The 24,995-nt window shown below is 33.3% G+C and overlaps 1 protein-coding gene across 3 annotated transcripts in view; it reads right to left on the bottom strand.

The window, feature by feature from the left end:
• Positions 1 to 19,757, bottom strand: part of LOC125646870 (DNA-binding protein RFX6-like) — a 36,843-nt gene extending 17,086 nt beyond the window's left edge. Inside the window, exons 1-3 of one of the 3 annotated variants that reach the window (XM_048873463.2) lie at positions 19,737 to 19,757; positions 11,414 to 11,591; positions 652 to 775 (exon numbers count right to left, since the gene is read on the bottom strand). In XM_048873463.2, the coding sequence (XP_048729420.1) occupies positions 652 to 775; positions 11,414 to 11,454 (165 nt within the window). In that variant the 5' untranslated portion in view covers positions 11,455 to 11,591; positions 19,737 to 19,757. Of the gene's footprint in view, positions 1 to 651; positions 776 to 11,413; positions 11,592 to 11,876; positions 12,013 to 18,872; positions 19,596 to 19,736 lie in introns of those variants that run through there. The other 2 variants (XM_048873460.2, XM_048873462.2) reach the window with 2 other exon arrangements.
• Between the last annotated feature and the right edge of the window lie 5,238 nt (positions 19,758 to 24,995).

Here is a 24,995-nt window from a genome sequence, read left to right as displayed (position 1 = left end):
CAAAATTTATTATAAATGGGAGTAAATTACTATTCTACGAAAAATGATTTCCTTGTTATCTCTCAGTTGTCTGTTTGAAAAAAAAGAAGATACGTATTTTATAGAAAATTGTCAGTGTTTAGACTATTTCGATACAGGTATATTAGTATAAAATACTAATATAAATTTAATCCAGTTATACTTCTTAAAATAAAGTTATAAATGTAAGCGTGAATAAAATATTTACCGATCTTTATTAAAACTTTCTGTTCTCTTCAATACAAAATCATCTAAATTTATCGCGGTCATTCTGAACCAATTTGTCATTGAAAATAACGGCCGTCAGTACCAGTCACAATAGCTAACACGCCATTTGATTCGATTAGCCCTTTTAACGCCCCTACACCGAATCGTAACTACTCGGTTACAGAGTTTGATCTGATTGCCTCACACTCTGCAGCAGAGAAAAAACTTAATGACGTGTTGGCTATTATGACGTCAATTCATTTTACTAGCCGTCAAATTCAGATCCTGAAATTGTTCTACTGGGTAGTGCTTTGTTTGTAATGTTTTTTTTAAATCTTTCATTCATTCTATGAATATATCGCGTCTAACAAATGAACTTCGTCCAATGGAGTTCTCTGGGACTAGATTTCGGTAATATTTCCTTACCTTTCCAAAAGTTGCTGCACATGCCGGTTCTAAAGATTTTTGACGACAGAAGTCGAGATAATGTGCATAAAGTATGCAGCGTGGTAGGCATACGCCCTCGCAAATACAGTAGTTTTCTTCAAGCCTAAAAAAAGAATATACCAAAAAAAAAATATAAATTTCCATGAACAGAAATTATAGGAATGAAAATATCTCCTATAATAGGAGAAAATGAAAATACTTAGGAAATAAGACAGTCGTTTAAAAATTCCATTAGAATGTAAATTGCCGTTTCCCACATGATACACCTATCAACCAGTAATTTGAATTATCCCCTATACGGGGTCAGCCAGAGGTCATTCTGTGAGAGGTTACAACTACATGTATATAACACATTATTAAGCTACCATACAAGTTTATGGGTTGCCCCACTCTGGAGCATTACAGAGTCGACCGCAATTAATGAAAAAATAAAAGTCAAATCTAAATTATCTAGATTATTTTGCTATAGTAATATACTGTTTTTGAATATACTTTTTTTACTATATCAAAATATTACTGAAAACTATTATTCAGAAATGAATTACAATAAGTTGATTGTACAGGTGTACATTAAATCAAGCATATTTTACAGAGGGTCAATGAAATGTACGCTTCCGCTTCGCATCTAGGAAGTGAAACTGATGTGGTAGTCTACTTTGATTATTCATTTGCATGGCTCTCAAAACCCCTTTGAATTTCTCTTTTTCATGATACACTGCACGTAAGCGTTTTGTTACTTGTTCAGGTTTTTTTCGGTAAAAAATATCACAAAGGCCAGAAATTACAAGAAGAAAAAAGAGACTCGCGTGTAACTTTTAAAAAAGACCAAAGCAAAAATGTTATTAGATTCATGTAACTAAAAAATCATGTTTCTTGGATAACAAATGGCTATACCTCTGGATAACAAATGGTTATACATCTGTTGTCAGTATTCAATACTATCATTAAACATTAAACGTTATATCTGCGTGATGAATTTCAGATAGTTCGTATCATAGATATTTATCTATTTAGCAAATAAGTAAATATTTCATTATAATGACATTGTTATAACAATGCTTAACACTAACTTCAAATAATTTTACGATATTTGAAACACCTGACCCATCGGACTAATGAATCTCCACCCTCATGTGACGTCATACATGTAGCCGTTTGCAAAATTAAGTAACTTTGTGCATGAAAGAAATTTATCTTTTGTAGGATTTATTTTTCATTAAATACAATAAAAAGTCTGATAAACTATTTGATACTGGAAAAATTCATATTTCCTAAAGATACATATATAATCAATTATTTACCCAAAAACATGTCAATGGCTATAACTCCTATACTAGTATTGTTTGTATTTTCTGTCTAATATGCAATGATTTCTCTGATAGATACATATATATATATATATATATATATATATATATATATATATATATATATGTATGTGTGTGTGTGTGTGTGTGTGTGTGTGTGTGTGTGTGTGTGTGTGTGTATATTCATAAAGTAGCAGTTTTTTTAAACTGTTAAAACTAAATTTTGCCTTTTTAACCAGCTTTTATGTACATGCATTTTTATACTGTTTAACGATTCTCTGATGCATGTACGTACATCTGTTTATGCATGTCTGACATTTTTAAAAAGGTGGCAGCATATACATTTTCTTCATTATCAATAGATCAATATTAAGTGAAAATTAATACAGATTTTCTACTTTGAACCCATAATAGAGTGAGTCTAGAGTTATCTTAAAAATACATTATTTCTAATATAGCGCCCGACTTTCTTCTTTTTCAAAACTCTAGTGGGGATCCGGGTTAGAATAGGTCCTCAGTACCCCTTGCTTGTCGTATGAGGCGACTAAATGGGGCGGTCCTTCGGATGAGACCGCAAAAACCGAGATCCTGTGTCACAGCAGGTGTGGCACGATAAAAATCTCTCCCTGCTCAAAGACCGGGAATGCCGAGTATAGGCCTAAATTTTGCGACCCTTCACCGGCAACGGTAATGTCACCATATGAGTGAAAGATTCTCGAGAGGAATATTAAACAATATTCAATCAATCAATCTTCTTCTTTTTTTTAATTATTATTATTTAATATTTTGGTAGGACTAACAATACATGTAACTATAAGATACATGCATATATTTGTAATTTATCGTGGAGTGGTAGAGGAAACAAAGTTAAAATAAGAGTACCGCAAACGGTACATAATACGCCCATGAAATGTTTACATAGGCTGTTTTTCTTGTGCTATAATTTGTATAACTTTGCTTCAGGTAGTATCAGCCATCATGAGGCTGTGACAAACTTTCATATCAACAAAGGGTCTTAGCTTAAAAATTGAGATTTCCTCAAAATGGACCAAGTTCAACAACCTGCAATTTTTTCAAAAATGGAAGAAAATCAAAATCCTTCACCAGATGCACATCTTCAGTACCTGTACAAACACTTCACAAAATAAGAAGGTCCTCACTTGAAAACTGTGGGAGGAATTGGGCAGACAAATTATGCACCCTTCATAGAATATTAATTTCTAAATAGACCAAGTTCAACAACCTGTAATTTTTTTTTTTTAAAATTGCAGAAAATCAAAATCCATCCCACATGCACATCTTCAATACCCATACAAACACTCCACATAATAAGAAGGCTCTCACTTAAAAACTGTGGGAGGAGTAGGGTGGACAAATTATGTACCCTCCATATAATAATTATTTCCAAATAAAGGGACAAAGGGGCAAAACTCCTGGAAAAAAGGTCGAAATGGATCAAAATTGCAGTATGATCCAGAGTGACCCACAAAGAAGCTACACAGCAAGTTTCAGCATGATATGTGAAAGGGAAATGAAATTATAAAGAGAAAACCCCGAACGGACGGACGGACGGACGTACAGACATCGCTGTACCATAATACGCCCCGTCTAAAGAAGGGCGTATAAAAATGTTAAATTGTACCTGATACTGAACATACACTTTTCAGTACACATGTTATAATTGATTACTTGAATAATAATTACTACAGCTGACTGCACCATTTCAAATTTCATGACGTGGTTTTTAAGACAAACACATCATCATCTTTCTTCACCTTGGTACGTGTAGTTTGTGTTTTATAAACGCAACAATGTATCAAACGATTGTCTGTACCTTAACTGTTATCAGTCAATACATGTATAGTGCAGTTGGTTGTCAAAAGTCGGCACAGCAAATTCAGACCAAGACTAACAACTAAATCATAAATCAACATGTGATCAAAAATTAAGTCGCATATCGTTTTGTTTGAAGACATATCCGTGTAACTAGAGTATCTTTTCATTGGATGTTTGAAATCTCTATAGACATTCAACAAATAGTTTCCAAATATTGTCAATAGTATTACATAGTCTGTAAACAAACAATGGATATCGTTGATTGCCCTATATAGAATGTATGTATGAAAAAAGGTCCGTGTCTGTAAAGAAAAATTGAGGTTACTGCCAGGGTGACCTCTTCACTGTCAACTCCGAGGGTGGTAGACCCGATGCCAGTCAAAAATGTAGATGTTCTAATATGAAAGACGGAAGAGAAAGGGACTGACGGGGCTTGCTTTGGATCATAGGGTCGACAGATTAAATATGAATATTTTGTTTAAACTACAGAGGGTTACATTCAATTTCAGACACTCAGTTCACAGGAAATTAATCCAATAAAAGTTACCCCTTTGCTTCAGTTCGATAAAAGAAATGAAGATTTTTTTTTCAAAAGGAAACACGGCCGGAAGAGAGACGGCAATGGCAGCCACACACTTCACACCTTGTCCCTTGTAAACACATAGAAACCCCCGACCGCCATTCCGAGACTACGCAGACAACTACTACACGCCATTCCTGAGACTCGCAGACGGCACGTGGAGCGCGCCAAATGTTGTGACGACTAAAGCATTATGGGTGACACTTTCACTGGATTAATTGTGCACAGTTAGAAAGTTAAATAGACGATCCCTACAAGAGGGGATGACATATTAATATACACCCCACAAATAAATTGAACCCAGTATGACTCCACTTGTATGTTAATGAACTTTCTCCTCTCGGAGAGACTTTTTACAAGGATATGTTGTAAGGGTAACGGATACTTTCTAGAACTATTTCTTATAGTCCTTCAACGGTACAACAGTTTAAACCAATTCCGTTTTTGTTTTACCTAATCATCGTACAATTATAATTTAACCACCTCACTTCAAAGGCTTCCTATTCTCGTAAAGTTAGATGAATCAATTTTCATGCAAAAATACATAGTTACTTCATGAATATTCATATCATATGAGAAACAGTTTTTAAATATAACGGGTATGAGATTGGAGAAACTTCTGTGCATTATAGACTTGTTACATGTCTGTTACAAACGTAATTTCAGGACTTGAAGAAATCAATTAAAATTCGACGTCAATGTTGATATCTCCTTTCCTTTTATACATTATATAAATATTTAATAGTCATGTGAAAAGTTTCTTTAACTTTTTTCGTTTAATTCAATGTTTAAACAGACTACTCTTGCAAAATTAGAGTCGAAATACATTCTTGAAATGTGTACAGAGAACTTTTCACTGCAGTTTAAATTCACCAAGGAACCGTTAATTAATTTCATTATAAATATTGATTTCTCCTTCAGTGAGGTTTTTATTCTTCTATCTCATCTCGTACCATTTTGCAATCCTTTGGTATTCGGTTAAATATCAATGAAAAATGAAAACGATACAGAGGTCAGGATCTAAATAACAAAAAAAAAAAAAAAAAAAAAAGGGGGAAAAAATGATAAAAGAAACCCCACTCCAAACCACTAATGGTTTCATATCAGATGATATAATACATATATAACTGATATAACTGTATATTCGTTGATGTTTTCAATTCTATAGCCGAGCATAACATAATTCAATCAAATTTATTTAAGAATTTTAAACATATCGTTAGGATTCAATAGGGATATTGTATTTGTTGGAGCCTAAGATAATGTTGGTAGCTAATATTTTTGTTTTTTGTATGATTTGAAAATTCATTGTTAATAAAGTTCTTCAGTTAGTCGTGTACTTTGTATAATCCAATACTAGAACAATATAGTTAGTGTGTATCATACTACGTCCACCAATACATGTATGTATCATAACAAAAACTATTTAAAGTTGAATTAAGTAATTCTAGATAAAATATATTAATTTGTCTATTACAGGGTAAAAGTATTTTGAAAATATATAAGAATCAAAGGAAGATTGAAATTTAACTTTTTTGAGTCATTTTAAATAGATTTATCATTCTAATATAGGGAGCACAAGGACTTATACTTGATTTGCAATGCTTTCCCTATCCTTTACCTAAATTAAAAAACGCAGTTTACATTTTGCATAGTCATTAAAAAGTGATATTTGCCTAGATCTTCTCGTTTTACCTTGACATAAAATCGACGGTCTATAACAGCATACTGTTATTGCATATATTGAATTAGTTAGTAAATTAAAGCAATCCATTTCAATGAAATTGCACTGCGGGTGGTACCCACACTGCATTTCAAACATTCATGTACTGCAGGCCTATTTAAGACCCCGATATCCACTCCACAATATCAATTTCCCTCATTTCAAATATCGACAAGAGAGTTTGATGTTTGCAAATTGATTCCTTGTCGTAAAAAAGTTAACAATTTAACGATGAAAATCCTCATTTACAAATACATACATCAGTAGTCTTTAAAGTACAAGGTGTCTTGTTTATCAATTCAACTGATAAAATTTTCAAAATAATCAAAAACACAGCTGATGATCCTCATACTATATATTATATTCTGAAAATGTATCACATCATAGTTTCAAAATTCTGATCAGAACAAACTCAAACAGTTGTGTTCTTCATCATTGAAGCCGCAGACGTAAGGTCTCTCTAGCTTATAGAAGAAGCATTTCAATAATTCGTAGTAATTAATTATCAAAGAAATAATTACAATTACTTAAGCTAGCACCCTGTTCGCGTTCTCCAGCTTCATTGTATGTACAAACACCAGTAGTCCCGCTGTTATCTAGAACAAACTTGAATACAAGACAACCAGGGTATTTCAGAATAGCAAAATGATAATCGCATCTCCTCTTCTCTCTCTCAAAGGTTGTCTAAAAAGGAGACAAAAATGCAACGGTGAAAGTCACTAAGACTTAAGTACAGACGATAATCCTAAAGGTCTTACGAAGATAGCTTAAGTGGCTGCGAGATTAACACGCCATTTTGAACTTTTTAAAATAAGCATTACAGTGGTATCAATGTTGTATTTTAAGAGATCGCTAAGTGCGTTGTTTTGACGGCGCAGAGTCAAGTTTCAAAATGACCGTAGTGGTTATTTTGAATGTGTACCTTTTGAATATTCTGGATACGGTGTCCAAATAAAAACACCTTTGCTGATAAATCTTTTAGTTGAAATATCATTGCTGATTTTCATTTTGTTTGTGACGTTTCAAAGCAACAATTCACCCAAAGATGTTCTTCCAGAACAAAACAAAATTGTTTTGGGCAATTTATCCATTTGTGCAAGAAACAAGAATGATAATTGACATTTAACACACAGACATATATATATTATACATATGTATATCACAAAGCCAATTGAGTATACTCGATTATCGAAATCAGGTTGCAGCTGTGAGAAGCGAGTATAGGGACAAATGAATGTGCGATTCATTTGTAGGCCATGGTGTTTATCGCAACACAGGACTTGCATAAAAACATATTCTTGGCCCCATCTCTTGATTTGTTTTCCTTTTTATATTGAATATGGGACAAGATTATTGTGAATATTGTAAACAGTTAAATCCTTTGGAGGAAACCACGTTCTAAATCGGTGGGAACATAGCTGCGATCATCCGAGTCACACTAATACTTAGGTTTGGGTTTGCAATAATTTGACAATTCAGCTACAGGGAAAAAACAACGCTTCGTACAAAATTTGTTTTTACAATCATTGCCTCACTGGCTACAATAGTATATACCATACATTATTCATAACAGAAGGAAGGGGTCCTTAAAGGACACACCTCATGTTTTCAAAGTATACAACATTACATGCATGTCGTCTTCTTTATGCTAGTTTTCAATTTATTAAAATCATCTATTTCACCTGTACATTTTTATGAAAATGAACAATTATCGAAGTCAAAAACATTGTAATTCAAAATCCACACAGTGATTTTAGATGAATTTGACTATGTTCCATAACTTCCATTGGTATACAAAACTGAACATCATAGTCAGAGGTCAAAACTGTACATAAAGTTTGTTTATTAACGAAAGCTACATTTAATTGTAAGATAAACTGTCTATCAAATATAATACATGGTAATGTTGCATCTTTTAGAAACAGTGTATTTATACCGATACTGTGAACAGCACAATTAACTGACCATACTGGATATGAATGTCAGACTCCCTAACATGAAATCTAATGAAATGATACGTGAAACGGAAGTAAGCATTTTGATGACACTGATTGGTCTGGTCCAGGAGACACTAGAGAGCGAGTCATTGAGCTCAAGGAGAAAAGCACACTGGCTTTTCATCGGGAAGATAAGGCTGGATTAAAGGGAAGCAGAGAAGAATAGACGGACATTATCCATGTATGTTATCGGCGATCCTGCGTTCACTATAACCAAACTTGGTGCCATATCGTTTGAGCGATATTCCGTCATAAATTTACCGATAAGTCCTGTCATGTCAGTACGAAATTTGTTGCGATACATTGCTCCAAGATGAGTCATTTTTTGTCAAAAATAAATCTTTTATTCGCTCCAGGAAATAAGGATTTCACGTTGTAATCCTTTAGAGCGAACACTTTATATGTTTTTAGTACTGTCACGTGTTTTGGCAAATGTTAATTTGAACTGAAATTTGTCTTCGGCTTTTCATTGAAAAAAATCCTACAGACAACATACACATATAGTCTTTATTCCTGGAAGTATATGAAATACATGGAAATCAAAAGATATATTACTGGTCAAATATAACTACTTAGAAATCGAACAAGCAAATCCCCAATTTGCCGAAGACTACACAGACATAAATTTAGTCTTGAAGAAACGGGGGAAAAAATAAAATAAAGGTAGATGTTGAATTCCACCCAGGCTTGCCAAAATAGAATATCCTTTCAACTTCTTGGATTTAGAATCGACTGAATCAATGCATGGGCACATTACAGAATATAAGACGAGAGAATTAGCTACACCTGCTTCTCTAACACCTCTATAAACTCCAGGCTTACTCAATAATGCACTTTTGCCCAGGACTTAAAGAACACTTGGTACAATAAAATGGATGCATGTACATGTATATACAATGTATATATATGGTTTAATTAAACCTTGTTTTTGATAAGTACAAAAAAATTCCTTTTTAAAAAATTGAGAAATCATGAGAATAAATATATTCATTTACTTTTTTAAAAAAAACAAAAGAGATTTAGTTTTCATTTTGAACATTTGGGAAAAAAAGATGTAGCAAATGTCGTTAATCTTGTTTGTTCTTTATAACTTTATAACATGTAAATTTATGTTATTTGTGAAAATAAATTAAGAAATATTCATCGATCGCTGCAGGTAAACTTGTTTTTGTTTACATTACATGACATTATAGAAATAGTCATGTCTACTGTCCAAAATCTAACATAGTTCTACGAGTGCTAAGCGTGATTTGGGTATATAAAGCATATAATGGTGGATTTAGTGAAGAATGTACAGTGGATCAGATTGTTCATTGAATATAGATATATCAAATCCAAAAATAATGATTGTTTCTCATGCACAGAACATTTATTGCATGCGAAATTTACCACTACTTGAAAGCATTATGATAATTCGTTCCGTACATATCATATGATAAAATCATATTTGAGGTATATAGGAGTAAATGACGTGCACGTTTGTCTTTTATGTGGTTTAGAGGAGCTTGCACTATAAATATCCATCGTGCAGACTATTAGATGATCAAATATTGTACAACTACCTGCAATGATAATGTACTACTTATATATTCATAGTATTACGGTACAAGAGGAGAGTAGTTTAAGAGTGTGTTCAGGTGTTCTCGTTAAAGTCGAGTTGGAACCTGCGAAAGAGACCTGCAGATTCTAGTGCATCGATTTGTTCGCTCTCAACCAGGCGCAAAGACACTGGAAAGATATCATACAGTGTGTGGCATCGAATCTATAAAAACCTCTAACCTTTCAGTTTTGATAAATTGCACATCGATGCCAAGTGTAGAAGTTTCATGCTGTTTGTCCAAATATCAGATTTGGACGTGAGCAAAATTTCACATATATAACACACAGTTGGATACACATTCGAAAATGCGGTTCCATTATCGATACTACCTGCCTGTACGAAACGTTGGGCTGGGCGAGACCCCTTGCTATACAAACCGACGGTAGAACTAACTGTTTTCAGCTGAGAGATATTGAAATATATCGTCAATGGGGCTTATCTGTTTATCAATAGCTGTTGACTACTCTCAAGACCGAACTGCTTTGAAAACTTTGACATAAAGGGGACACTTAGGGGATGATTTCTTGAACATATTTAGTCAAAAATAAACAGTTTGGTTTTATCTGTTTACATATTCGCAAGCAACCTTTATCTACAGATGTGGAAAAATTTTATCTAGATTTTAAATATTTTATAATATAGCCCTGTATCGAATGATTTTTTAGAATAACACATGGTGTAGGCAGAAAAAAAATAAAGTGCATCTGTCAAAACCATGCGTCATTTGTTTTATGAGGAAACTGCTTTTGTACTTTGACCACGAGGTTTGACGCATTTCCTTATTGTATCATCAGATGATATCTTAAAATTCCATGTTTGATTTCTACTCATTGTGAAAATTATTTCCTCTTATAAGGAGTCTTATTTGTTTGATATCATATATGTGTGATTTAAGTGTTAAAATTCAAAGGGTTGACTAAACGTTACCCTGTCAATAAATTGAGGATCAAAATTTGATTTTATTGAATATAAATAGGGTCTTACATTTGTAAATATATTAGTACATCAGTACATTTTATTAGTGTCTAGAAAATACCTATCTTAAATTACTTTCCTTCAAGGACCCCATCGACGAAATTTTTATTAATCATATAATTTGTTTCGTTTTGTGACAGAAAAAGTCCTTTTTATTATGTTTCACAGTGTATGAAAATCATTGAAGAAAGGTTTATACAATGAGAGATAAGACTAACAAAAGATCCAACTACCTTACATCGATAGCCCGAACACGAATACAGACTCATGCAGTGCGCAGTGCTTCGGGAAGGTAGGGTTCGTGCATGTCTGAAACAAATGCTCTTCACAACACGAATAATATCTGATTGTGTAAAATTTAGAATAAGAGAGGTCCTTATCAAATCGTGGGGACTAGTTATCAATACAGCTGATGGAATTTATGAATCGAAAATAAAAACACGTGTCACTTTACGGCTTAAAGTATATTATGAAATGTAACATATTTTGTACAAACAGTTATGTTTATACTAAAATCAATGAAAAACTGTAAAAATAGTTATTCATTTCAAGTACTTCAAAATCAACAATGTGCAGAATAAATCATATGCAGTGTTGGTATTCTGGTTCCCATGTTGAAGGTTCGTGTATTCAAAGAGATTAGAACCCTTCTGTGATCGTCATGAAATGTCTAAGGACGTGGAACAAGACCCATATGCATTGATTTCGCAGTACTGTGCTTACCACTGTAAGGTCATTCCGGTCTGTTTCTTCTTGTCCCTCATGATCTGAGCAACGGTTTTCTTCTGTGGCTGTTGATTGCCGAGACCTTCTGCTGTAGCCTCCTGGCTTCCGGTTTTGTCGTCATCGCCTACGACGCTCTCGTCATCAGTGAAAACAGGACTGTCGTCTGTATCAGGTTCTGAAGTAAAAAGATATATACTATTGTACAAAGAGAGCCACTACTGTATTGAAATGACAAAGTTAGTACAATGGAGAGTCGAGGTTCTATCACAGTTGAAACCGAATAAGATAGGGTGTTGATTTTGTTACACAAGACAGAAAATGCGGGGATACATCTGCAATTTCGCTCTCTAATCACAAGCTTAAAATATATGCCACTAACCCTGCTATCGCGGATGACTATATTGACATACAGGATGGAACATTCATTGCATACATACTAGTAATACATTTAAGAAGTTACCATTACATCTAATCACTCGGAAAACCTAACCGAAAAGTGCATTTACTATGTGTCCATACAAATACATGTAAATCCGAAGGTATCCGAAGAATGTCACATTTTGATATCAGTTCTTGATTTCCGATGGCGGAACGACTGTTTACATTACTTGTTTACTGCGATTAATTTGGGAATTTGTCCGTACGATATTAAGTCCTCTATTTGGCCATGTCCAGTTTGGATAACAGTTCGATCATTTCCATTAGCAATTCCTAACACTTCTTTCTAGATTTTCATTGTGGTACCATCCCGCTCATGGGATAGTAGAAATGCCCGACTTATTACATCAGGCCATTGAAGCAAGGTCACAAAGACGGATTTCCTAGAGTTATTGAATATTATATCGATAATCTAGAATTGTTACCACACAATAATGCTTTTTCTTTCTTTTGATTTTGTTATGTCGCCTACAGTAAGTAATGATCCGTGTACTTATAATAAATGTTAGCAACTCATGACACGTTATATTTTGATGCCTCTCGTCTTGAATAGCTTCACACAGCTCTTGCACCACGTGCGGACACAAATGAAGACGAAAGTTTAGACGTTTCAAATGATAAATATTTTCCAAACCACTTCTTATCATAAACATCCTGATAATTTGACAACTATTGAAATTTTTGACCCTTGAGCTTGTGTATCATTCTTTTACTCGTGCTGTTCACGAGCCTATATGAGTTTCCCCATAGCAGATTTCCCTCATAAATGTGAATATCATTTTAACCATAAGATTCAACTATTCTGAGTTTAATTTCACTATCTCCGCAATTAAGCAAAACCGACCTTAACTGAAATAAATATTGAAACCTAATTATTCATTGGGTGTATGTCATTTAAATGAATATTCATTACAAGACATGGGATGCAGTGGTTATCATAGTTTTTTAGACGTTTTAAAATGATTTGATGACGTCCTTTCTTCCATCATGCAAAAGTGTCCTATTATTATGCAATTTACTATATGTTTGTGATGTCTTCATTGTCACAATCTCTTGTGGGAGGTAATAAAGTATGAATCATACAAAAGTATCCTACATTGAAGTTCTCCTTTATTATAGAAAAGGGATCGGCCAGTGAAAGACCGACAGCTATTTAAAAAGGGTGCTGTAATTGTTTGAACACCATCATGACCCTACCTTTTTTGCTAGAATACAAGTGGCGGATCCAGAAAATTTTCAAAGGGCTGCAACCCAAGTTTGTACCATTTCCGCCCAAGAATAAAGGGGGAGTGAAGACCCCAAAATGGCAAAAATAACCTTTTTCAAAAGGTATTCAAACAACAATCCCCCGTACCCCACTCTTTTAGATCCCCACTGAATAAGGTGGATCAAAATGAATTCTATATATATAATAAATTTCATAACTGTATCACAGATCTGTATTTCATTGCCGTATAAGTGTATGAAATATTAGTAATACCAGGAATTTGTACATGTTACTGGAAATGAACAGTCCCTCATTGTAGACGATAACATATCAAAGCCGTATAAATGCATTGCATTTTCAACAAGAGTGTTATTGAAGTGATCGATTACATTTGTAATTAAAATTTGTTAAAACGTAAATATGACATGTCATTGCGCACAGTCAGGAATTTCCAGAGGGAGATTACTTACTGTTAGAGCTGGAGGCATGACCGATGTCCCCGAAACTTTTATTGGGGTTTTATATTATTATTATTTTTCTTTATTATTGTTTTTATCATTTTCAACAAATACATATACACCTTTTACTCACACTCTCATACAGATTAAAGAAAGCGATATAGACAATTACATGTATATTCTAGTACTTATTGTTAAAAAAGAAGAAGAAGAAATGCTGTTATCATTAATTGAAAAGACATTTCTATTTAGACCATTTCTTTTTGTAAAATATTTGTTCTGTAAATTTTTCTTCCAAAATGTAGTAATCATATAAACATTTCAAAACATCATCAAAAACAATATTGACATTCTTTCTTGAATATTGGAATATGTATCGCTTTACTAAGAGGATTATAAAGTTTAAAACCATATTATATTATATTATCATTGCACTACACGAATTTCAAAGACATGTTTTAAAATAATCATATCAATACACAGAATTTTAATGATTCTTTCTAATATACCTTAAATATTAAAACAAATCGATTCCTATAGAGCTTAATTGTTTTTCTTCGCCTCATCCCCCCTTGTTTATTGGTACATGTATATGAAACAGGGTTTTATTTTGTAATTTCCCAGACAAAAGCACAAACATTTAAATATCAACTTCAGTTCTGTAAAAAGAAAAAAATTCTTTTCAAAATCTAAACGAAAAAGAGTAAGGAAACCCAGAGTATCTTTCAAATATTTTACATTGTAAATTACTTTTATAATCGCCTAAAACTCGGATTAAAATACAAATTGGCTTGCACAAACAAATTAAGTCGGGTTCGAGATTCTAAAGTAACTGGATACAATGTCTGGTTCTCGCCCCCGACATACTTCCGGTGGAAAAAAAAAGAAAGATATAGTGTATTGTGAATCCCAGAGACTAAGCTGAACGTTCACAAGTCACAGCACATTTATAAAAGTGCTAATTGTTTAAGGAAATTATGTACCATGTTGATTCAACACAATCTCGATATTCACTAAATGGAATTACTGTAAGTCCCAAGCATTCTGGCCGATGACAAAACAGTGCAGTATATTTCGTTAACAATCATATGGAACCCAAGAGATCGACCGCAGCTTCAGCCGGTATATAATGACACAATCTAAATCCATAATATTGTGCATAGCCTTCTTTTTCATTATCGCAATAGATCTAAAGCCACAGACAAACAGTCGTGTCCGTTAGCCGGTGTTTGTCCGGAGATAAAGTCCGTCAAAGCTTTTGTAGGGTCTTCCATGAGCCCCAATAATACCCCCTTCTATCTCTTAATCCAGTTTGCACAATTGCGTTGGCTAAGGTTTTCACGAAGACGGGACAGTGTCATATATGTACATGTAACCTCTGCCTGGATTATGCGGTCTTAAACTGGATGTGTGTCAGTTTAGTTCCAATACTAAATGCTGGGTATACGGAACAGTAATCCAGCCAAATAGCTAAAATTTACAAATGGATATGATTTTTTTTCTAGATTAGTTTTTGCGGATGATTGTTTTACTAGAGAAAAAATAATCCACATCACGATTTGAAATATTACATACTCTCAAAGTAATGTTAGATATGGTCTGCATTAATTAGACCTTCAGTGACTCGCCATTGACCTCTTGATAGGCAGGTAGGAATAATATTGCCCAACAAATGTAACGATTAAATAGTAAAACTGAGCAATAATTCACACCTTTAAAAAATTCTTTAGAGAGATGTACATTTCCCCCCAAGGTCGATCACAATGGGGAAACTTTTTTTTTTTTAATTTAGGCCTAAACGGGATCGTACCAATCCATAAAGCTCCAATATAACCTGAAGAAAATATAATGAATGTTTTACAGTGAGCGTAATAATTAAAGCTCGCAATGTCCAGAGGAAAGTTCAAATTAAACATAGAATTGTTCACTCTTATCAAATTGTCGATGGCGACCACTCTTGGATTTGACACTCGATAAAATTGCTAAAATCTGGCTTAAATTAAAAATCGTTATCAAAAGCGATCTCTGTACCTTTTCGGGCTGTTTGGTATGTGCATATTGATCGGAAACGGGAGGGTTAAAACCCTGGCTTTATATTTCTCAGACTATGGTTGTTTAATATGCTGTAAAGTGGAAAGTACCACTACCAAGTATATTATCTGTATATATTGACTATCTCAGAGAACTTTAGTAGACTTTGGTGCTAATAGTATGAAATGAAATACAAAGTCAAACTGTACAAATGAAATATCGCAGGAAGTTTTCCTATCAAAATACATCGATAGATACTTCATATAATCATAATGCAATATATATTTTTTAACACAGACAAATCAAAAATATATATAATATCTTATTTTCTTCAACCATAAGAGTTTTCTTATTTCCTTTTCTGATTTCGAATCTTAATTAGGTTGATGGGGCCGGGGTAACTGAAAAAGAATCTAATTTTATAAGGAATAACTAACACACACAATTTTTTCCCTCCGAGATGCTCGCTAAAATTGTCAATGTGAACTGATTACAATTAGAATGATAATGATTTAATCTTCTACTTATAGAAGATTACTAAATTATCCACCTCTCCGTACATAACAGAGGCATCATAAAGGGCATATCGCTGACACCTTGTTGTTTTAGCAATAAATGTGCCACAGCGGGGGACTGGGACGTATCACATATGATAAAAAAAAAATACACAATGCATTTCTTTATATATCATGTTTATTTTCCGTCCTCACAGACTTCATCAATTCATATTTTTCTCCCTCTACCACGTGACGTCAATGTTTTCGTCTTTAATTTTATTTTATAAAAAACATCGATTTTCCCAAGTAAACGTGAGTGTAGTAGTATTTTTGCAGTTTTTTGTTTAGTTTTTTTTCCCGGAAAGGTTATAAATCAGAAAGAGGGGGCATGGGAACACCTTAAATGATATCAGAAATTGAAATATTTTTATCCTAAATGGGGACCCTATAGGTAAATTCATCATAAATTCAAAATTACGCTTGAACTTTTTTCTCTTTGTAAGAATAGGTAATCTTATATTTTCAGCAGCGATGATTGATTGATTAATTGAAAATGCTTGAGAATTTTTCACTCGTATGGAGACATCTCCATTAAATATTCTTACATTTGTTAAACATGCAAATATCATATCTAGAGAGAAAAAAATTACAGAAATTCCCTTTGCAGTCCCTCATTTCGCTCGCACTTGTGTTTTTGATTTCTTGTATTGACTGCATTTCAAGAGCTGTAAACTTAGACGGAAATTGAAGCTCTTGATTATCAAAATTCATAACACAACTCCATTATTTAAGGGATATTGTGTCGATTTTACTCAAAATAATACCATTGAAAATAAAACATTTTAAAGTTACGTAAATTGAAACAGACCCGAAATCCTAATATTTTCATTCATAAGCAGGGCTTTCTCAAACTCTCTAGTAATGTTTAGGCAAGTTTGTTTCCACGTAAAACAAGAAAAAAATCAAACATAGTAAAGTTTCAAGGAAACATGGGGAAAGGATCATTTTTAATGATTTTTCGCGAAAAACTTCGTGTCAATCATTAGCATTTGAATAATGTCACAGCTGTGTTTTGTCGGCGATTAGTAAAACTGGGTCCTCTACATGCAATTCAGACACAGATGGACCAACCCATTTTTTCCTGATAATATTACAATTATAGAATTTTTTCTATAAAAATAAAACTAATATATTTATTCTAAATACTACCGTTTTCGTTACCGAGTACCTTCGAATTGAAAATAAATGGTTCTTAGTTCTCAAACTCTTCCCCAACATGCCCAACTTTGACATTTCGTTATGTAATAATGCAGAAATGGCCTTGTCTGTATTGGTATAACATACACCACTGTGCTTAAACTTAAACGACCCCTGAAATCAATTATGCATTTGGAGTGAATTATTATTTTCTTTTTCACTCGAAAGCACTTGATATGATGGATGACTTTTTTCTCCATTCTAAATACAGTGTACCCACAAAATGGCCTGGCGGTTCGCAACCGCACTACTTAGAGAAATAGTTTGCTTTCACATTAAATGATTGCAGTCTAATATTTACAAAGAAGTACTATGCAAACATGACAAGACAAAAATAAACTCCTAAATTCTTGAGATCAAGATTTTTCGTCTCGTTTCAATCAGACACCATATATATAACATTATTGTTCACTTTTTCTGGAGGTACTCAATTTTTCAAGCAGTTTACATACTTTTCCATTTCCCCCCATTTTTTAAGGCTTAAAAATTAGGAATAAATAGACGCACAGTACTATCTAGACATTAAGATATATACATGCATTTATATACACTTTGATACTTGATCGGTGTTTTGCAGGCGCAAATTTCTAGTATAGTACGAACGTAGATTTTTTAAAAGAAAAAAAAAGTTTTATATAATCTGCAAGAATAAACTTTGTTCAATACCTCCCTCGGTATAATATTTCGAAAAACAAACATATTTCAATTCAAAAGCCTCTATAAATGACAACAACATCTTCCATTTTTTATAATTTACAAGCGCTTTATCATATAAATTCTGATTTATTGCATATTTAGAAATCTTTATTGGTTTACAGTATCTTTTATAAACGTAAAGTAAGGATGTCTTAAGTTCTGATTGGAATTCAATTTTATAGTCCGGTCCCCTTGCATCAATAAATCATATCTTGCCAAAATTCAAATAAAATATTGTAAAATTGCGTGAAATGTAGCTCTTGTGCTATTGAGCGCAATAAAACAAAAGGATCGTAATTTACGCAATATTTAAAACAAATATATCTATATATGAGAAGGCTAGACAACAAAAAATGTCTATCACCGAGTTCACAAGTGGTTGGCCCACCACGGCAGCGCTGGAATGGGGAATCGGGGTCTGAAACCGATATTCTTTCACTGTTTGGGATATTACGGAATGCAAATATTTTCATTCACATTTTCAAACAAGGAAATACTACCCGTCTTCCACTACTCTACTTCATTAAAGCATAAATAATAATCATTAAAACATAAATAATAATCATTAAAACATAAATAATAATCATTAAAAGTTTCGATTCTAAGACCAAAACTATCATATTCTTCTTTTTTTTTTTTTTTTAAATTCTCGATATCTGATTTATCAATGCGAGTATTACAACAATTCAGATATACATTTTTCCTGGAGTAACTACTACCAAAAAGCCCTTTTGAAATCAGCTGTTCGGTCATCGTTTCATGTTCAGTATCTTATCATTATCCTTAATCATATATACGTATTATCTCTAATACTGAAACCCGTATCGTACATGCACTACAATAAGTAGCGCCCGGTTAAGAAATCTTTTTACCTGATTTTAGACTCGATTTGGGGTGTTTTCTGGTTTTGGGGCGAACGGCTTCAAGATCGGGCGTCTGAATGGGTGAAATGTCACCGGAAGATTCTTTGTCAGTCTCCAAACTGCCTTCTCTACACACGCGTTTTGCGGATGTTGGCATAATGTCCATGTGTCTGTCTATCAACATTTGGAGAACTCAGAGGTGTTCCAGGGCCATCATAACTTTATATGCAGCATGGTATATTCCATTTTGTTTCGAGCGATGGCAAGAGTGTTTTGAGTCCAAGAAAGAGAATCACAACAATCGGATGGCGATCTTTTTCACTAGTACTAATTCTTTTAAAACGATGCGGAAATTATAGCATTCATTCGAATTTTCTCTGTCAAATTCCGATAACAGCAGATGTCCCTGATTAAACATAAAATTCATAAAACAAAAAAAGGCTTATCAATATCTGTTATGGTTTTTTTGTCTGATAAAAAGGCCAGGTAATATTGCACAGGTAAACTCCACGTGAATATTGTTAGCATTGGATCAGTTTCAACAGTGTTTAGTCGCAACACGGCATCCAACTGCAGTTTTCTTGTCATACACCGAACACAGAAAATGTCCCAAAGTAGAGAATGGCTTCGGATTACATTATCACAGAACACAAATAAATCAAAGAAAAATCACCAGATTTACCGTAGGTATCGATCATATTATGACGTACAAACCACGTGACAACAAGAAAAAGATAAGCAGTTTAGTAATACCCGAGGTCTTATCATCTCCTTTTATCCCTCCCATTTAAGATAAGAAAAAGAAAACAAACTTTCTGTCCGAGCTAATTTCTTAAACAGGGTTAGATGAAGTGACAAGTTCCAAACTCTTACCTTAAATGTAGGACATAGGGTCTTATTAAATCAAACACCCTGCTTTGCCCTTAAATTTCTTGCTCCTCTCTGAGAAAAGAGTAATCTCTCAATTTTTATACAAACAAAATGAGGACTGAGTCAAGGGGAGATCACCAAATTGTCCGAGGTTATCGGGACCGAGTATTTTCTTAGTGTATTTCTATTCTCACAACCTCAGGATCATAATGTGTTAAAATCACACACACAAAAAACATGCACTGGGAGGGCTTTGACACGTTAGTGTTACAAATTGAATAATACATGTAATATAGTGTATAAGATTTGAATTTTAATTCTCTTGTAAATAAAATTATCTGCATTTTAACTGTTTAGCTAGAAATACCCAAAGTTTCTAGCGTATGGATTACATAAAAACTAAATTTGTTATGCTTTTCAAATCCCGATCCACCATCAAAGTAATATGTTGCTACTACAGCAAAGACTACCACAAACACGGCTACTATAGCAGTCTGTGATGGGACATTTGATGGACACAGCCTTGTCAAGTGCTTAATAAATTTCTTGAGCTTAAATTTTTAATATAGACATAAATGCATGCTAAGAACTTATACATATATAAAGACATCCCCGACGACAGTGAAGCTATTATCAATTTATATATTTGCATTGTATTCTAAACATTCATGCCAGTGTATGCCTGTGTTGTTTATTTCCTGAAATTAAAACAAGCACACGACTAAACAACCATGTACTTGAAATAAAATGAAAAATCAGTAAACTGCACCTGCATAATGACATTTTATACATCTTCCTTTTCTCTATTTCAAAATTTGGATCAACAAAGAAAATTTTCACAATCTAGAGAACCGACAATTCAGTGATGGATTTGTTTGATCTCCTTTCCTCGACAATAATTAATATCATGTACCTGTTAATATATAAGAACTGTTGAGTTGAATTTGGATGCATCAGCGCTCATATGTCAACATGGTCTATAGAATTTGTTGACATTGAAATTCGATGTGACCTGCAGTTTTCAAGGTGAGTGTTTGCACATCGTCTTCCTTGGTGGTACTTATAATTCTATTAAGAGATTAATTCAAACATATTAAAGCACATGACCACGCAAAAGTTCAAAAAGGTCACGTGATTTACTTGTACGTGTTGGGTTCATTGAGACTTGAAGACTCAGTACGAAGAAGTGGGACATTGTTGGGTAGTGATGCTTATGCATCGAATTTGAAAATGAAGAAAAAAAATTATGATCATTATGGTGATCAAGATTTCAAAATTACATTGACTTTGTCACAAATGTATATGTGGATATTATTTCATCATCACAACATTTGATTGTACTAGAGAGAGAGAGAGTACTGAGTTACAACACAACCAGAAACCTAAAAGTGTTGAACTACAGATTTGATGCAAGGTCATATATGAATATGATATAAAGCACTAAACTGACCAACGACACAAACAAGAACATGTATGTTGTTAAATTTTCGGGACGACACGCCCCTTCCTCGGGACAAATAGAAAAGGTTTACATAGTAAAATATGTATATATATATATATATATAAAGACTAGCACTAAATCTACAAATATATACAATGTATACCCTGTAAATTATTTCTTTATTGTTTTTGGCTTGCTAATCAGTAAGTTGTTTAAGGAAGTACTCTACATCGTCATAATGGCTGACTTCCTTTTAAAACATGGGTGAAAATATCAATATCAGTAATAAATGTGTATTCATTACAAATCCGTTACCACTTGTAGCTGAAAAGCATAATAGGTTATCACGTCGACTGCTGAACTGTAGACCGCAGGTTCGAGTCCAGCAGGGGTTTTAATTGTTTCCAGATTAACTGCATTTTTGACTATATAAGGTAAAATTGAATGTTTTCAATTTCAAAATGTTGTTGCATGTATACATGTATCCTCCACTTTTCATCCATATGAAATTTCTCTGGTGTAGCATTCATCCTTAAGAGATCTCTTCGCGCTTTATGGATTAGCCCATTGGACGAACATCACTTGTCCTGATTCGCCCTTAAACAACTTCTTGATTAGTAAGCCATAAGCAATAAACATGTAATAATTTGCAAAGTATATGGGCTTCGGGATTTAGTGCTAGCCCTTTTTTAAATATGTTATTTACTGATAAAGAGACAGGTCGTTCCGAACTCTCTCTCTCTCTCTCTCTCTCTCTCTCTCTCTCTCTCTATATATATATATATATATATAGATATAGATTCTCTTGACATTTCCGTGTAAAGAAAGGAAGAGAATATGATGTTACTGACTTGAAAATCGAAAGCTATTTTCAATAATGCATATTCATGGATTTAGAAGTAACGATTTTTATCGAAGAAGTGTTAGGATTTTTCGGGGAACAAACGATAGTTTGATAGCGAAAACAAAGGAAGCGCTATAGACGAAAGTAAAAGACCCCCCTACACCTGTGTGAGTGGTCATCAGATAACGGCATTTTTCTGATATTAACTGAATTTGATCGAACATTTTATCTATTCGGTTACCGTCAAACGTGCGGGAAACGTCCGGAGAAGTTTTAGCCTATCTTATCATACAGCACATGTACAAAACAGAAATATTCAATCTACAATGGCCGTATCAATCCCGTTTTGTCTTGATAGGAAAATTCGTTCAAACGGTATTGATTATGGGGTCACACCGTATATGACCTATCCAGAATTGTTAGCAAAGCATTATTTTCTATATTCATCATTTTGAAAAATCATAAAACATAACAAAACCCCACTGAGTTTGTGTGCTTACTGATGAGCTACATTTACCTACATTTTATCTTTTTGCACATTAGATTAAAAAAGAGTTTTCACATTTGTTTATGTTACCATTAACAAATTTAAAGTTCAACATTGAAAGTAATGTGAAAACGATTTTATCAAGTGATTTGTCATTGGTAAGGAACTCTTCTTTAAATTTTTGAAACATGTTTTTTTTTTATTCTAAAAAATCGCAATAAAAAGTTCTCTTACTTACGCTATCATTGCTCTGCGATCCTGCTTGCTACAAACAATGTTTTTTACCCCCTTTTGAAGAGTGTTTATATTTCTACTGTTTTTGACGAACTTCGGGCATGTTTGACAGTTTCTTTACGGTAGAGTAACTATTGATACTTATTTACCAACACCCAGAGCATGATCTCAAACTTTAAAATCGTCACCACTGGCTAACGTGAATTTGTTTGCTTGAATTTCCGTTTTCTTTGTTTTTGTGAGGTGTTTTTTAAATGGTTTTTTTTTTTTTAAATCTGGAATAATTCACATTTGAATAGCTAAAACTCTGTATTGCAAAATACAAGATTTTTGTTTGACGTCATTATACAAATGACGAAGAGGCGGATCTAATTGAGGTAGAGATCAGAAAATAAAAGCTTCTGTTTTTTCCGCATCTGAAAATAGCAACCGCTCACTTCTACATAGAGGCAAGGTGGTCGTAGCCATTTTAGATACTTTTTCTACCTCCTGAAAAGAAGAATTGGGTGAATTCTAACTCTTATACCTGATTTGGAATGAAATCAATAATTAACTGATTGCAAGTGAATTCCAATGTATCAAAAAGTCAAATTGGATAATATCGGTAGTAAAGTAAGTAAGTAGTAAGTAATTTTATTTATTATAGTGGCATGTGTACATATATTCATACATCCAATTTTATCACAATACACAAATCAATAAACACCCGGCCCGTCGGGCCTATATGCCACTTTAAACATTGATATAATAATATATAATGCAAATAATTGCGCATAATAACATTTTCTATAATTATATATACACACATGTGTATACATGTATAATAAGTATTTTATGTATAAATAGCTCAGTTGTTGATTTTTCCAAATATAATAGATTGTCTAAGAGAAAAGGAGGAGTACAAGTATTTTGCTAATTGTCTTGGGTAGTTTGTTATTAACATTCGAAGAACCTCTACATCTGACATTGACATTTGATCAAATCCCGTATTTTCAAACAAAGTTGTTCTGAGTTTAGAATACAATGGACAATAGAGTAAAAAATGAATTTCGTCTTCCACACAATTTAATGAACACAATGAGCATATTCTTTCAACAGCAGGTTCCCCATAATATCTTCCCGTCTCTATTCTTAAAGGTAAAATACCACATCTAAACTGCGACATAATTGACCTAAAGTATTTTGGCATATCCAATGTTACATAATTTTCTCGACCAAAGGTTGATTTTATAGACACATAAGTTCGCAATTTAGGTACTTTAAATACTTCATTTTTCCAGATATTTGAGTAATAGTAATGCATATTTGTTTGAAGAACATTCATGTCTATTAACAATTTTGAGTCAAAATAACTTTCCAGTTCCAAATTTTGCAAAATTTCTTTCAGAGCACTACACCAGTTGTTTCTACATATATCATAATCCATTTCAAACACTTTTCTAGTAATGCGTTCACTGTCAAATAACAATACTCTATTCCAAAATCTTATCATATTAATCCATCGACGATATTGACTGGGTATCCACCCCGTATCTCCATAGATTGCCAATAAAGGCGCAAAACGATGTACTCCCAAAAAATATCTAATGGCTCGATTTTGAACATTATCTATTGACTGGAATTTTCTGAACCCCCAAACACTGGACGAATAGTCTAATATAGGTAAAACGCAAGAGTAAAATAATTTTTCGTAAGCAGTGAATCCAAATTCTTTATTATTGTGTATTGTAGAAATAATTTTTCCAAGTGCCCGTCCTCCAGCTTTAGCAAGATTTTCTGCATTTTTTGTAAAATTTCCAGTGTAAGTAAATATGATTCCAAGATATTTATAGCTATCTACTATTTCTAATGTATTTGTTCCAATAGTGAATTCAAACTCTGTTCCTTTTGTTCTAGTTTTACGAAAGTGCATACATTTGGATTTTTCAGTATTTATAAGGACTCTCCAACGCCTGCACCAATTGTGCAGTTTTTGTAGCATACATTGTAATTCTTCCGGTGTCTTAGCTATTAAGGCTATATCGTCTGCATATAATAAAACGGACAGCTTTTCATCTGCGATATTTACACCCACATCCAAAGAGTTTATTTCATGAACGCATCGCGTGGATGAGTAAAGTAAGAAACCTTCGATAGTTGAAAGATAATTGTATGGTTCACGTGTTAACAACCAGTCTCCTTAAATTGTAGTCAGCTTTGTGAATTCCATTGTCATGATAACTCAGAAACACAGTTTATACAAAGTTTATTTGATTT

Source organism: Ostrea edulis, chromosome 6 (genome assembly GCF_947568905.1).
Source record: "Ostrea edulis chromosome 6, xbOstEdul1.1, whole genome shotgun sequence".
NCBI lineage: Eukaryota > Metazoa > Mollusca > Bivalvia > Ostreida > Ostreidae > Ostrea > Ostrea edulis.
The sequence above is the reverse complement of the archived record's forward strand: the minus strand, read 5'-3'. Positions and strand labels throughout refer to the sequence as shown.